Source organism: Oncorhynchus keta, chromosome 19, assembly GCF_023373465.1.
Source record: "Oncorhynchus keta strain PuntledgeMale-10-30-2019 chromosome 19, Oket_V2, whole genome shotgun sequence".
NCBI classification, from domain to species: Eukaryota; Metazoa; Chordata; class Actinopteri; order Salmoniformes; family Salmonidae; genus Oncorhynchus; species Oncorhynchus keta.
In genome coordinates this window covers 56,569,798-56,586,815 of record NC_068439.1, presented here as the reverse complement: position 1 = coordinate 56,586,815, position 17,018 = coordinate 56,569,798, and the positions used below count along the sequence as shown (strand labels likewise).

At 39.0% G+C, this 17,018-nt stretch overlaps 1 protein-coding gene across 2 annotated transcripts in view; it reads right to left on the bottom strand.

Annotated features, from left to right (window-relative positions):
* Positions 1–5,119: 5,119 nt before the first annotated feature.
* Positions 5,120–17,018, bottom strand: part of si:dkey-177p2.18 (phospholipase B1, membrane-associated) — a 25,385-nt gene continuing 13,486 nt past the window's right edge. Inside the window, exons 12-15 of one of the 2 annotated variants that reach the window (XM_035793948.2) lie at positions 16,666–16,767; positions 15,320–15,415; positions 14,748–14,819; positions 5,120–6,258 (exon numbers count right to left, since the gene is read on the bottom strand). In XM_035793948.2, coding sequence (XP_035649841.1) covers positions 6,097–6,258; positions 14,748–14,819; positions 15,320–15,415; positions 16,666–16,767 — 432 coding nt within the window. In that variant the 3' untranslated portion in view covers positions 5,120–6,096. Of the gene's footprint in view, positions 6,259–6,290; positions 6,975–14,747; positions 14,820–15,319; positions 15,416–16,665; positions 16,768–17,018 lie in introns of those variants that run through there. The other variant, XM_035793949.2, reaches the window with a different exon arrangement.

Below are 17,018 nucleotides of genomic sequence, written 5' to 3'. Positions count from 1 at the left end.
CGACTATTTACAACGTTTGTGTTCCATCAAATGAGCAGGTGCTTTTTGTAAGCCTATGCTACTTACCATCACATTGTTACTGAAGGTCTTTGTTTAGACAATGACTAGTTGTCATGTAAAAAAGCAAATGAATAGAAAGACATATAAATGGTAATAAATGATGTAATCTGATGCACCACTACACTTTTTAAAGTCACAATGTTTCACAGCTAAGATTTAATTTAACAGACACAGCTAATGGATAAGACTTACTTGGCCCAGATAGTCTCCTCCCTACGTTGATATGAAAAATACTTAATTGAATTACCCTGAGCTTGGGAAAAATAGAGTTACAGTCATATTAGGATGAATAGTGGCTGGAGCGTCAATAGATAATGTTATGAAATGAATATATGACTATAGGTAGAGATCAAGTAAAAGACATTCATAATGAGACGTGGGGCTCTATTCAATCCGCATCACTGAAGTTCAGCTTTATAGTGTGATTGAAATTTAAAGGTACGCAATACGTAGAAATCACTCCACTATTTCCTGGTTGCTAAAATTCAAATCGTTTGAATAATTTAAGTTTATGTGACAAAACAAGTAGTTATTGTGTAGAGAATCATTGTACCATCTTGTACTCCTGTGAAATATATTTTTCATAAGCAAAAATGTAGAATTTTCAGCTGTTTGAAGCTGGTGTTTCTCAGATAGCACAGAATCTAGAATGACGTAGCGAAGTCAGCACTTTCCTAATGTGGAGGATGACCTCCTTGCAAAAACAACAGCACAGTCTAACCAAGTTTCACCGAGTTAGGTGAAAAAATAGGTTTTGAGCGATGTAAGTAAAGTAACGGACCCAGAAGTGTTTTTCGGTTGTAAAGTTGTGTTGAGTTGTTTAAGGTTCCAAATGTATGTATTTTTTTTAACCCATCTATTGACTAAATGAGAGCATAGGTTTCAAGTATCATGCTAGCTAATATTGGGTGTTAGCCTGGGAGAAGTTACAGGAGAGACGGGTGGGACCAAAGTAACAAAATGTAAACTGATGACCTGGAATAACATTTTAAAACATTTAAGCACAGGCCATTGTCTCCTCTAGTTCATATTGCTTTTATAATGTTAGCAAAATATCAACAAGTGACTGAATGTTAGAAAATGATATGACATCATAAGAATTATCCCTTAATCAATTGTGCTTTAAATCGACAGGTTAGTGGTACAAAATAAATATGTCTTTATGATTCTGGTGGTCAATTACCTTAGGTCAAGCCATGGAAATGTGATGAGCTTGCCATTTGTAAAGAGAATTAAGGTGTTTAATCCATCAAGACACGAGGAGCGTGCATTACAAGGACAGCTGAATCACACTTATTGGTACAAACAGTCATTGAAAATGGGGAAACCATCTTCTACTACATTCTCATTAAACTGAGATGAGAAAATGATGGTTAAATCTGCAATTAGTACCTTTTTGGGCGACCAGCCCAAATTCATATAGAAATTTGTGTTATAGATCTGTCATTCTCATTGAACGCAAGTCTAGTGGTAGATTTATTCTACGTGCACTATTTCTGTTTCCTGTTCTTAAGGTGAATTTTTATGTCTTTTAATTTCGTACACCAGCTGAAAATAAAACATTTTTGGTCATGGAAAGTATATTTCACAACAGTTCAGATAGTACAAGTATTCTCTACACTATACTTGCTTGTTTTGTCGCATAAACTGAAATTAGGCAAACTATTTGATTTTTAGCAACAGGATACAGCTATTATGTGATCCAATTTAGTCAGATGAATATTTTAAGGCAAAATATTGTGGTTGTGCAACATTGCAATGTTGACGCGGCAGGGTAGCCTAGTGGTTAGAGCGTCGGACTAGTAACCGAAAGGTTGCAAGTTTGAATCCCCGAGCTGACAAGGTACAAGTCTGTCGTTCTGCCCCTGAACAGGCAGTTAACCCACTGTTCCTAGGCCGTCATTGAAAATAAGAATTTGTTCTTAACTGACTTGCCTAGTAAAATAAAGGTTAAAAAAAAATCATAAATTGTTAACCATTAATTAACCAGCATTCATTTTTCACATCGACACAAACATGAAATTATGGCTGATAGTACATTTGTTGAAAGTAATGAGCATTACAAACCAGAAACGTGGAGATAAGACATTGTGCACTTCTCATCAGCTGTTACTTCCAACCCAAGGCTGTGTTACTCCCACCCTGCCTGCAGGTACAAAAGTAAGGTTGTGCTCGTTCTGTTCTCGGTCTATTTGATTTCAACTCATTTACCCTAGAAATGAAATTACATTTGCTAATGGTAGAGGACATGTATAAGTTGTTTGTCATAAAATATGGTGTCTCTATCTCTATCTACAGTATCTCTGAGTAATTATTAAAACAACAAAGTGTACTTTCCTGCTGGTTCTCCCCTACAAAACCAAAAGTAAAAGATACAAAAATAAAACTTAAGAATAGGAAGCATAGAAATAGCACACAGAATATATCTACAGCTTCTTAGACTTGCTGTCAATGAGAATGACAGATCTATAACTCACATTTCTATGTGAATTTGGTGGGGTCACCCAAAAAGTTACAGATTGCAGCTTTAAAGGTAATGTTCCTGCTTCAGCGGAGACTGCATTCACGGTAAACACTGCATATGTAGGTTCAATCTGAAATTCCCTTTACATTTCTATCCCAGAATCTTTCAGCTTCACAGATTGAATAGAGCCCTTACCTTAGATACATGATTCACGAAAGTTGTGTCTATTTTCAAATGATTGTACATCCAGCGCTCGTCACACTTTAGATTTCGACTGTTTCTGCACAGACATCTCATTGTGTTAGGAGATGGCACTGTCATAGGATGTATATACAATCATTTACATGTTGGTAATTTAGTAGCAGACACTCTTATCCAGAGCAATTTACAATCAGTAGTCTGTAATACAACACACTGGGTGTACTAGATTTACTACAACAATAAACAGGAGGTCAAAGGTCATTCTCCAATCTCCATGGTAAATCATCAAAAATCTGATGCATCCTTCTGGAGTATAAATGCATGATTATGTTTTCATCCTGTTTAGTAAGTATAATCATATTTTTGTTCCTTACTTAATCATCGTTTTGTTCCTTACTTAAATATACACTTAATTATATTATTTCAATAATGTTCCATATTAAAATGGGAGGGGAAGTTGTTAAAAGTCCTTTATGAAGTGACAGCAGCTATTTTCAGATCAATCCCTTTTTATGGATGTGTATTTTAATGTATTGTTGATGGCTGCTGTGTTAGGTAGGTACAATACACTATATCATTTGAAGGAAGAACAAACCTGATGAAACAGCAACTTTTCTCCCGTCTTCTTTCAATCTTATAAATGATTGTACATTTGCTTTAATGATTTTTAAAGCAGTTCCTGGCCTTGCACCTAAATATTTACCTGGTCGGTCCGTCAGATCCTCTGGCACTGATCTTTTAGTTGTTCCAAAGGTCAGAACCAAAATGTTTGGTGATGCTGTATTCAGCCACGATGGTGGTCCTGGCCTTTGGAAAAGCCTGCCGGAGGACCTGAGGGCCTAGGTAACTGTAGACATTTTTAAGAAAGATCTTAAGATGCACCTTTTTAGCCTTGCTTTACATATGGTGCAATACTATACAGATAGTAATACTATCTGTTTTTACCGGAAACTATTTTCTGTGCATGGCCCGAGGCCTGTAATGCATTTTATGTTCTGAATGAAGTAGGTCTACCTAATTTTTTTAATAACTCACCTAACACCCCTTCTGGCTCAGCAGCCTGGTCTCATAGACTAGACGTAGCATAGTAAATGTAAATACGGACACTCAAATTAATATAATATGTTATGCTTGGTATGGTAACATCAAACAGATGGTTACATAAGGCAAAATTGAAAGTAGCTTGGTTGGTCAGGGTGGATGGGTAGGTGTATAACGTAAATGTATAGCAACCCAAAGGTTGCGAGTTCAAATCTCATCACACACAATTTCAGCTGATTAGCAACTTTTCAACAAAATACTACTTTTTAGCTACTTTGAAACTACTTAGCATGTTAGCTAACCCTTACCCTAATCTTAACCCTTTTAGCTAACCCTTCCCCTAACCCTAACCTTAATCCTTTAGCCTTACTCCTAAACTTAACCCTAACCCCTAACTCCTAACCCTAACTCCTAGACTTGCTAAAGTTAGCCAGCTAGCTAACGTTTGCCACCAAGCAATCATTTCTAAACATATCATACATTTAGCAAATTCATAACATATTGTACGTTTTGCAGTTTCGTAACAAATAATGCAAATTGTAATTCGTAGCATATCATAGGAAATAGGTGATGAACATCCGCAAATGACTACATACCATACGAAAGTAACATATCACACTAAATGGAGTGTCTTGGATCTGCATACAGAATAATGCTAAATGCTCTGAGACCAGGTTGGGCTCAGTGGCAGTATTTTTAAGAGTGGAAAGGGGATAATGAATTGCCTTTTATATAGGCATCCAACATACAGTATACAAGTCCATACATCAATTACAAATATTTTGCACCTCTTCACCGTTCCTGCTGCATAACTCAAATCTTTGATGAATTGGGTGCTTAGATTGTGAATCCTGTTACTCTTTCCACCTCTTTCACCAGAAAAGAAGGACAATTTAATGAGAAGCGAGAAATAGACGTATGGACATTCAGCAGTGTTTGCAGGCTCAAATTTCCTATTGCACAGCACTCCGAGAGCTCAATCAGAGTGCTTTCTTAGAACTAATAAAGGCAGTTTTGCGTCAGAGGTGGACCTGTGTTTGTCCTGTATCAAATGATTGTAAGGTTGTGTTTGCACAAAAACAGGGTTTACAATGAACGCAAGTCATTATTAAATCCACTGAAACACTTACGCTGATGGCAATAATGACAGTTACGTAGAACCAACCAAGATAAATTGTCAAAAAGGTCAGTCACAAAGAAGACTATTAGGCCTAATAATCATGGCAAATATGAGAAATACATCAACCTTTATTCATTTTACCAAATAATATAATAATATTATTATTACCAAATTAAATGTAGTATTTGTTATACTAATGTTATAGAAATGACCAGTAAGACACTTTCCATGAGTTGAATTGCCAAACTGTTTATTGCCCTTTAAAACAGATACACAAGGTTACCCGTTGAAAAACCAATTATCCCATGCATATAGCCTATGGGACACCTCACAGTTTACATGTTCACCTAAATATGTTCTTTTCAGAGCCAGCCCATTATACTCTCAATGCAATTCAATGTTTATTATGCGGGTCTTGCTATTCTAGTCTAAAGGAAACAGAAAATGCTCAAATAATTAGTCTCAGAGCAAACCCATTGAAACAACATGATGAGCTAAATTTAGCCATCACCTGGCCTTTTTGTTTGGTGTGGATTGTTATTGTAGAAGGGGTTCACAATTAGATGAATGATGAACAGGCTCTGCCACAGCACAGGGGAAAATCACAATGCCTATTGACAGTCCCATCCCCCTCTCAATGATAGATAGATAGATAGATAGATTTCTAAAGCAGCTTGTGTCATTCTGTGTGTATTGGACGTCACCAACACGCACAGATTGCACTGACATATCGCGTCCACCTCCAATATCAGATTTCCATTGTTGGTCTTTTTGTCTTCTCAGTCACAGCCATAGAGATAGATAGAGAACTCATATTTGTATCTGTGCCATTATAGTGTCTGTGACAGCATGGGCATATCCATTTTGAAGTAGTCAATTTTCTTCTTCACGATTAGCTGATTCCTCCTGATGACCCGGTTGGACATGACTCCAACAGGGTCACCAGGAGGGATCAGCCAGTTGTCTACGTGAAAATGGTAGAAGACCTCAACGGTGCTGCCAAGCTTATAAGACCTTTTGGCCACTAGAGGCCTCTATAATTCTCTATGGTCACAGAACACAGGGGTTGGTGGAGGCCCAGGGTCAGTGGGCCCTCTTGTGTTCAATACTTGACAATGCAGGCATGGCAGCAACAAAGAAAACACCCACAATCATTACAACTGCAACCATAATATTATCTATATTCACCCCACGTATAAGTTTATTAGTGTTATAGAGAGGCTAAAGCAGTGATGGCCCAGGACAGAATACCAGCCAGGACCACAAGGTGAGACAGAAGAAGGGTTTCCCGTGTTGGAATAGCCGACCTGGGGACAACGGGTATGGTGGACTGGCCTCTTTTGGCAGGTCGGGTGTAGATGTAGGGGTGATCCTAAACATCCAAAACAGTTTTAGTCACGAAAGAAATAGGTAAACAATAAATTTGAGGTCACTGATAAACAGCTTCTATCCCCAGGCCATCAGACTGTTAAACATTCATTACTAGCCGGCCTCCTCCCAGTAGCCTGCTCTGAACCTTAGACACTGTCACTAGCCGGCTACCACCCGGTACTCAACTCTACACCTTAGAGACTGCTGCCCTATGTACATATAGTCATTGAACACTTGTCACTTTAAAAATCTTTACATATTATTTTACCCACTTTATACAGTGCATTCAAAGAGTATTCAAACCCCTTGACTTTATCCACATTTTGTTGCATTACAGCCGTATTCTAAAATGTATTAAATATTCACAACCGTTCAAAAATTTGGGGTCACTTAGACACTTCCTTGTTTTTGAAAGAGTTGCAAAGAAAAATACATATTTCATACTGGCAAATAAAAATAAAATATTAAGTTGGGCAAAAGAACACAGACACTGGAAGAGTAACTCTGCCTAGAAGGCCAGCATCCCGGAGTCGCCTCTTCACTGTTGACATTGAGACTGGTGTTTTGCGGGTACTTTTGAATGAAGCTGCCAGTTGAGGATTTGTGTGGTGTCTGTTTCTCAAACTAGACACTCTAATATACTTGTCCTCTTACTCAGTTGTGCACCGGGACCTCCCACTCCTCTTTCTATTCTGGTTAGAGCCAGTTTGCGCTGTTCTGTGAAGGGAGTAGTACACAGCGTTGTATGAGATCTTCAGTTTCTTGGCAATTTCTCACATGGAATAGCATTAATTTCTCAGAACAAGAATAGACTGACGAGTTTCAGAAGAAAGTCATTTGTTTCTGGCCATTTTGAGCCTGTAATCGAACGCACAAATGCTGATGCTCCAGATACTCAACTAGTCTAAAGAAGGACAGTTTTACTGCTTCTTTAATAGCACAACAGTTTGCAGCTGTGCTAACATAATTGTAAAAGGGTTTTCTAATGATCAATTAGCCCTTTAAAATTATAAACTTGGATTAGATAAAACAATGTGCCATTGGAACACAGGAGTGATGGTTGCTGATAATGGGCCTCTGTACGCCTATATAGATATTCCATTAAAATTCAGCCGTTTCCAGCTACAACATTAACTTCTCTAGGGTAGGGGGCAGCATTGGGAATTTTGGATGAAAAGTGTGCCCAAATTAAACTGCCTGCTACTCAGCCATAGAAGATAGAATATCAATATAATTAGTATATTTGGATGGAAAACACTCTGAAGTTTCTAAAACTGTTTGAATGATGTCTGTGAGTATAACAGAACTCATATGGCAGGTACTAACCTGAGAAAAAATCCAAGCAGGAAGTGGGAAATCTGAGGTTTGTAGTTTTTCAACTCTTGCCCTATCGAATACACAGTGTCTACGGGGTCATATTGCACTTCCTAAGGCTTCCACTAGATGTCAACAGTCTTTAGAACCTTGTTTGAAGCTTCTACTGTGAAGTGGGGGTGAATGAGTCAGAGGTCTGCCAGAGAGCCACGAGCCTCGCGCGTTCATGTGAGATTTAGCTTGAGTACCATTGCATTTCTGCAGACAAAGGAATTCTCCGGTTGGAACATTATTGAAGATTTATGATAAAAACATCCTAAAGATTAATTCTGTACATCGTTTGACATGTTTCTACGGACTGTAACGGAACTTTTTGACTTTTCGTCTGCTCCTAGTGATCGTGAATCGTGAGTTTGGATTGTGTACTGAACGCGCAAAACAAAAATGAGGTATTTCGACATAAATGATGGACATTATCGAACAAAACAAACATTTATTGTGATGAAGATCATCAAAGGTTAGTGATTAATTTGATCTATATTTCTTCTTTTTGTGACTCCTCTCTTTGGCTGGAAAAATGGCTGTGTTTTTATGTGACTTGACTCTGACCTAACATAATCGTTTGGTTTGCTTTCGTCGTAAAGCCTTTTTGAAATCTGACACTGTGGCTGGATTTACAAGTGTATATTTAAAATGGTGTAAAATACATGTATGTTTGAGGAATTTTATTTATGGGATATCTGTTGTTTTGAATTTGGCGCCCTGCAGTTTCACTGGCTGTTGACAAGGTGGGACGCTACCCTAGAGAGGTTTTAACAATGTCTACACTGTGTTTCTGATCAATTTGATGTTATTTTAATGAAAAAAAATTGTACTAAAAAAAACAAGGACATTTCTAAGTGACCCCAAACTTTTGAACAGTAGTATACATATGTGATGAGTAAAGCAGTATGTAAACATTATTAAAGTGGCCGGTGATTCCATGTCTATGTACAGTATATAGGGCAGCAGCCTCTAAGGTGCAGGGTTGAGTAACTGGGTGGTAGCCAGCTAGTGATTTGTGGTAACGTCTTTAAAGGGATGGTTCACCCAAATTCCAAAAACATATTGGTTTCCTTGTCCTGTAAGCAGTCTATGGACATTAACAATGTCTACACTGTATTTCTGATAAATTTGATGTTATTTTAATGGACAAAAAATGTGCTTTTATTTCAGAAACAAGGAAAATTCTAAGTGTTCCCAATTTTTTCACGGTAGTGTATATTTACACGCAATACCCCATAATGACAAATCAAATGTTTTGCAAATGTATACAAAATAAAAACCGTATTTATATAAGTGTTCAGATCCTTTGCTATGAAACTCGAAATTGAGCTCAGGTGCATCCTGTTTCCATTGATCATTCTTGAGATGTTTCTCCAACTTGATTGGAGTCCACCTGTGGTAAATTCAGTTGATTGAACATGATTTGGAAAGGCACACAACTGTCTATATAAGGTCCCACAGTTGACAGTGCGTGTCAGAGCAAAAGCCAAGCCACGAGGTCAAAGGAATTATCCGTAGATCTCAGAGACAGGATTGTGTCAAGGCACAGATCTGGGGAAGGGTACCAACAAATGTGTGCAGCATTGAAGGTCCCCAAGAACACAGTAGCCTCCATAATTCTTAAATGGAAGAAGTTTGTTACCATCAAGACTCTTCCGGCCAAACTGAGCAATCGGGGGAGAAGGGCCTTGGTCAGGGAGGTGACCAATAATCTAATGGTCACTCTGACAGAGCTCTAGAGTTCCTCTATGGAGATGAGAGAACCTTCCAGAAGGACAACCATCTCTGCAGCACTCCACCAATAAGGCTTTTCTGGTAGAGTGGCCAGACGGAAACCACTCCTCAGTAGAAGGCACATGACAGCCGTCTTCGAGCTTGCCATAAGGCACCTATAGACTCTCAGAGCATGAGAAACAAGATTCTCTTGTCTGATGAAACCAAGATTGAACTCTTTGAACTGAATGCCAAGAGTCACGTCTGGAGGAACCTGTCACCTTCCCCACGGTGAAGCATGGTGGTGGCAGCATCATGCTGTGGGGATGGATTTCAGCGGCAGGGACTGGGAGACTAGTCAGGATCGAGAGAAAGATGAACGGAGCTTAGTACAGAGAGATCTTTGAAGAAAACCTGCTCCAGAGTGGTCAGGACCTCAGACTGGGGGCGAAAGCTCACCTTCCAACAGGACAACGACCCTAAGCAAGTCTCTGAATGTCCTTGAGTGGCCCAGCCAGAGCCTGGACATCGAACATCTCTGGAGAGACCTGAAAATAGTTGTGCTGCGATGCTCCCCATCCAACCTGACAGTTTGAGAGGATCTGCAGAGAAGAAATGGGGAAAACTCCCAAATACAGGTGCCAAGTTCTAAAACTCTTTTTTTGCTTTGTAATTATGGAGTATTTGGGTCTATGATGTAAATGTTCTCTTTAATCCATTTTAGAATAAGTCTGTAACGTAACAACGTGGAAAAAGTCAAGGGGTCTGAATACTTTCTGAATGCACTGTATGTGTATACTGTATTCTTGTCATGGCTCATCCTATGCAACTACTAATGTACACACCTTTCTATTCACATACTGTCCATACTGTCTATGCACACCATTCACATACACATACTATGGCAAGAAAATGTATGTGAACTCTTTGGAAATACCCGGATTTCTGCATACATTGGTCATAACATTTTATCTGATCTTCATCTAGGTCACAACAACAGACAAACACAGTCTGCTTAAACTAATAACGCACAAACAATTATACGTTTTCTTGTCTTTATTGAACACACCGTGTAAGCATTCACAGTGCAGGGTGGGAAATGTATGTGAACCCTTGGATTTAATAACTGGTTGACCCTCCTTTGACAGCAATAACCTCAACCAAACATTTTCTGTAGTTGCGGATCAGACCTGCACAACGGTCAGGAGGAATTTTAGACCATTCCTCTTCACAAAACTGTTTCATTTCAGCTACATTCCTGGGATGTCTGGTGTGAACTGCTCTCGAGGTCATGCCACAGCATCTCAATCAGGTTGAGGTCAGGACTCCATAAGGTGGATTTTCTTCTGTTGAAGCCATTCTGTTGTTGATTTACTTCTGTGTTTTGGGTCGTTGTCCTGTTGCATCACCCAACTTCTGTTGAGCTTCAATTGAAAGATAGCCTTCTCCTGCAAAATGTCTTGATAAACTTGGGAATTCCTTTTTCCGTCGATGATAGCAAGCTGTCCAGGCCAAGAGGCAGCAAAGCAGCCCCAAATCATGATGCTCCCTCACCATAATTTACAGTTGGGATGAGGTTTTGATGTTGGTGTGTTGTGCCTTTTTTTCTCCACACATTCCTTCCAAACAACTCAACTGTAGTTTCAAACTTCAGATGTGCAGCAATGTTTTTTTTTGGACAGCAGTGGCTTCTTTCGTGGTGGCCTCCCATGAACACCATTCTTGATTAGTATTTTACATTTCGTAGACTTGACAACAGAGATGTTAGCATTTCTGAAAGTCTTTAGCTGACACTAGGATTCTTCATAACCTCATTAAGCATTCTGCGCTGTGCTCTTACAGTCATCTTTGCAGGACGGCCACTCCTAGGGAGAGTCGCAATAGTGCTGAACTTTCTCCATTTATAGACAATTTGTCTTACCGTGGACTGATGAACATCAAGGCTTTTAGAGATACTTTTATAACCCTTTCCAGCGTATTGCAAGTAAACAATTCTTCATCTTAGGACTTCTGAGGTCTCTTTTGTTCGAGGCATGGTTCACATCAGGCAATGCTTCTTGTGAATAGCAAACTCACATTTTGTGAGTATTTTTAGTGAGTAAATGATATATTTTTTCAATATAGACAAGAAAAATACAATACTTTGCGCGTTATTAGTTTAAGCGCACCATGTTTGTCTATTGTTGTGACTTAGATGAAGATCAGATCAAATTTGATAACCAATTTATGCAGAAATCCAGGTAATTCCAAAGGGTTCACATACTTTTTCTTGCCACTGTATTCTCTGGTCTGGAACCTAAATCCCTACAATTCTATCAATTTTGCCATGGGGTTTTGTACTGTATTTAAATGCTGTATTCTCGACATGTTCCTTCTATTATTTCTACTACTGTACATTGCATTTCACTTACCCTGCTTATACACACTGCATTTGTGTATATACTGTATTAATTCATATACTGGATACCTCACTCTAATATATCTACTATTGTACATATTATATCTGTGTAAATTAAACCGGTGTATATACATATAGATTGCATTTGGCTTACTGTTACAGTGCTACAGTATTTTGGTTAATTGGATTCATTCTGACATTTCACAATAATTTTTTGTGTGTTTTTTTTGCATTATTATTTGTGTAGTGTGACATTTCACTGCATTTTTAAGAGCTAGTAACATCTGCTAAACTGTGTACGTGACCAATAAACTTTGATTTGAGTTGTATCCTATTCCTACTTCCATTCTCTCTCTTATATATACACACACATACAGTTGAGGTCGGAAGTTTACATACTCTTAGGTCATTAAAACTCGTTTTTCAACCACTCCACAAATGTATTGTTAACAAACTATAGTTTTGGCAAGTCGGTTAGGACATCTACTTTGTGCATGACACAAGTAATTATTTCAACAATTGCTTACAGGCAGATTATTTCACTTATAATTCACTGTATCACAATTCCAGTTGGTCAGAAGTTTACATACACTAAGTTGACTGTTCCTTTAAACAGCTTGGAAAATTCCAGAAAATGATATCATGGCTTTAGAAGCTTCTGATAGGCTAATTTACATCATTTGAGTCAATTGGAGGTGTACCTGTGGATGTATTTCAAGGCCGACCTTCAAACTCAGTGCCTCTTTGCTTGACATCATGGGAAAATCAAAAGAAAACAGCCAAGAAAGAAATTGTAGACCTCCACAAGTCTGGTTCATCCTTGGGAGCAATTTCCAAACGCCTGAAGGTACCACATTCATCTGTACAAACAATAGTACGCAAGTATAAACATCATGGGACCACCCAGCCGTCATACCGCTCAGATTGGAGATGCATTCTGACTCCTAGAGATGAACGTACCTTGGTGCGAAAGTGTTCTGAGCCCTCTCCTGTACTCCCTGTTCACCCACGACTGCGTAGCCACGCACGCCTCCAACTCAATCATCAAGTTTGCGGACGACACAACAGTGGTAGGCTTGATTACCAACAGCGACGAGACGGCCTACAGGGAGGAGGTGAGGGCCCTCGGAGTGTGGTGTCAGGATAATAACCTCACACTCAACGTCAACAAAACTAAGGAGATGATTGGACAGGAGTGGAGAGGGTAGTAAGTTTTAAGTTCCTCGGCGTACACATCACAGACAAACGGAATTGGTCCACCCACACAGACAGCATCGTGAAGAAGGCGCAGCAGCGCCTCTTCAACCTCAGGAGGCTGAAGAAATTTGGCTTGTCACCAAAAGAGACTGAAAAACAGCTTCCATCTCAAGGCCATCAGACTGTTAAACAGCCACCACTAACATTGAGTGGCTGCTGCCAACACACTGACTCAACTCCAGCCACTTTAATAATGGGAATTGATGGGAATTGATGTAAAATATATCACTAGCCACTTTAAACAATGCTACTTAATATAATGTTTACATACCCTACATTATTCATCTCATATGTATACGTATATACTGTACTCTATATCACCTACTGCATCTTTATGTAATACATGTATCACTAGCCACTTTAAACTATGCCACTTTGTTTACATACTCATCTCATATGTATATACTGTACTCGATACCATCTACTGCATCTTGCCTATGCCGCTCTGTACCATCACTCATTCATATATCTTTATGTACACATTCTTTATCCCTTTACACTTGTGTGTATATGGTAGTAGTTTTGCAATTGTTAGTTAGATTACTCGTTGGTTATTACTGCATTGTCGGAACTAGAAGCACAAGCATTTCGCTACACTCGCATTAACATCTGCTAACCATGTGTATGTGACAAATAAATTTGATTTGATTTTTTTATTTGAAGTGCAAATCGATCTCAGAACAACAGAAAAGGACCTTGTGAAAATGCTGGAGGAAACAGGTACAAAAGTAACTATATCCACAGTAAAACAAGTCCTATATCGACATAACCTGAAAGGCCGCTCAGCAACGAAGAAGCCACAGCTCCAAAACCGCAATAAAAAAGCCAGACTACGGTTTGCAACTGCACATGGGGACAAAGATCGTACTTTTTGGAGAAATGTCCTCTGGTCTGATGAAACAAAAATAGAACTGTTTGGCCATAATGACCATCGTTATGTTTGGAGGTTATAGGGGGAGGCTTGCAAGCCGAAGAACACCATTCCAACCGTGAAGCACGGGGGTGGCAGCATCATGTTGTGGGGGTGCTCTGCTGCAGGAGGGACTGGTGCACTTCACAAAATAGATGGCATCACGAGGATGGAAAATTATATGGATATATTGAAGCAACATCTCAAGATATCAGTCAGGAAGTTAAAGCTTGGTCGCAAATGGGTCTTCCAAATGGACTTTGACCCCAAGCATACTTCCAAAGTTGTGGCAAAATGGCTTAAGGACAACAAAGTCAAGGTATTGGAGTGGCCATTACAAAGCCTTGACCTCAATCCTATAGAAAATGTGTGGGCAGAACTGAAAAAGCGTGTGGAAGCAAGGAGGCCTACAAACCTGACTCAGTTACATCAGCTCTGTCAGAAGGAATGGGACAAAATTCACCCAACTTATTGTGGGAAGCTTGTGGAAGGCTACCCGAAACGTTTGACCCAAGTTAAACAACTTAAAGGCAATGCTACCAAATACTAATTGAGTGTATGTAAACTTCTGACCCACTGGGAATGTGATGATAGGAATAAAAGCTGAAATAAATCCTTCTCTCTACTATTATTCTGACATTTCACATTCTTAAAATAAAGTGGTGATCCTAACTGTCTAAAACGGGGAATTTGTACTAGGATTAAATGTCAGGAATTGTGAAAAACTGAGTTTAAATGTACTTGGCTAAGGTGTATGTAAACTTCCGACTTCAACTGTATGTATATACTGTATATGTATATATAATAGTATCAAATAGAAACAAAGGACACTCAGTCACAGCTCAGGTCTTACCATCGGTGGGCAGATGAGCTCGATGGGGTCAGAAAAGCTTGACACCATAAACTTCCCCCCCTCTGGCTGGAACTGGGGAAATTAGATAAGAAACATCTGATGGTGACATCGCTAATGTTTCAACTATTGTACCTTTCTGTTGTTTCATGTCATGCTCACTTCCAAATACTCCATGAACAATTACACATATGCAATGTATGGAGTTGCAATCAGCATGTATATAAAAGGGTGTTGGGATAATTCTGACCTTTCAATAGAAAGGCTCATAAATCAACACAATTCAATTCAGAATCAGCCACTGTCCCTCTTCTTTGTTGATGTGTCATGGTTTTGGATTGTAGTATGTTTGACAACGGGATCGTGGCATCTTTCATTTTTAGACCTTTCCAGGAATGAAACATCTGCAGTAGGACTAATAACCAGCCTTCACTCAGCCAAAGTGACATAATTAATACCAGTCATTAGTAGCAGACTGAATGGAGAAATTGTATGAGCAATGCTCATGACCTTTGACCCTGCTAGCTAGATATTAGCATCTTGTTAGCATCCCGTTAGCATTATGTAGCGCTCACCATGTTGTTCCACAGCCCCTTGGCTAGCTCCTCATGGCCCTTTATGGTGAAGTGAAAGCAGTCATGGGTGAAAAAGGTCATGTCGACCTTGCCATTCTGTTCGGAGAGACACAAACATCACAACAGTGACAGGTCATGGGAATAATTTAAACCATTCTCACATAAATGTCTCTGTGAATGTGTTACCATGCATGATTTTCTCACATAGTCTTTTATATACAGTATCAGTCAAAAGTTTGGACACACCTACTCATTCCAGGGTTCTACATTGTAGAATAATAGTGAAGACATCAAAACTATGAAATAACACATATGGAAGTAACCAAAAAAGTGTTAAACAAATCAAAATATATTTTTCTTCAAAGTAGCCACCCTTTTCCTTGATGACAGCTTTGCACACTCTTGGCATTCTCTCAAACAGCTTCATGAGGTAGTCACCTGGAATGCATTTCAGTTAACAAGTGTGCCTTGTTAAATGTTAATTTGTGAATTTTTTTCCCTTCTTAATGCATTTGAGCAAATTAGTTGTGTTGTAACAAGGTAGGGGTGGTATACAGAAGATAGCTCTATTTGATAAAAGACCAAGTCCATATTATGGCGAGAACAGCTCAAATAAGCTAAGAGAAATTACAGTCCCTAATTTATTTAAGACATGAAGTTCAGTCTGTGATTCATTTAGAATTCAAGGCACACTTAACCAGCATGGCTACCACAATATTCTGCAGAGTTACGCCATCCCATCTGGTTTGCGCTTAGTGGGACTATAATTTGTTTTTTCAACAGGAAAATTACCTATCACACCTCCAGTCAGTGTAAGGGGTATTTGACCAAGAAGGAGAGTGATGGAGTGCTGCATCAGATTACCTGGCCTCCACAATCACCCGACCTCAACCCAATTGAGAGGTTTGGGAAAAGCATCCTATGAAAAACAGTGGTCAGCATATTTGGAAGCTCCTTCAAGACGGTTGGAAAAGCATTCCAGGTGAAGCTGGTTGAGAGAATGCCAAGAGTGTGCAAAGCTGTCATCAAGGCAAAGGGTTGCTACTTTGAAGAATCTAAAATAGAACACATATTTTGAAATGTTTAACACTTTTTTGGTTACAAAATGATTTCACATGTGTTATTTCATAGTTTTGATGTCTTCACTATTATTCTACAATGTAGAAAATAGTAAAAATAAAGAACAACCCTGGAATAGTAGGTGTGTCCAAACGATTAACTGGTACTGTATGTATAAACTATGTGAGATAATCATGCATAGCTCATGAATATAATATATATACTGTATATATTGAAACAGGCTTGAAACAGCAAAAGGATTCCAGTTAAAAGCCAAGAGACTTTACCGGGAGGCGAGGAGGGTCTGCTTGTTTCATGAATGGCTGGAGAACAACGGCGAAGTCCTCCCTGAAGAAGCTATCGCTGTGGAGGAGCTGCTCCAGACGTTTCTGGAGAGTTAATGAGGTGTGTGTTAGCGTAGGGCTACAACAGAAATATGCACACTGCTGTGAGGTCAGACAAAAAAAAAACGACGTTGAAAATACGTTTTTTTCCGGACATTCAAAATAAGTATTTTTACGGAAGTTGACATTGATAAAACTACATGTCAATGAAGAAATCATTATTTCACATTCCAAAATGTTCATTAAAATTTCAATTGGAATATGGAGCCAACTGAAGATTGCATTACGGAATATTT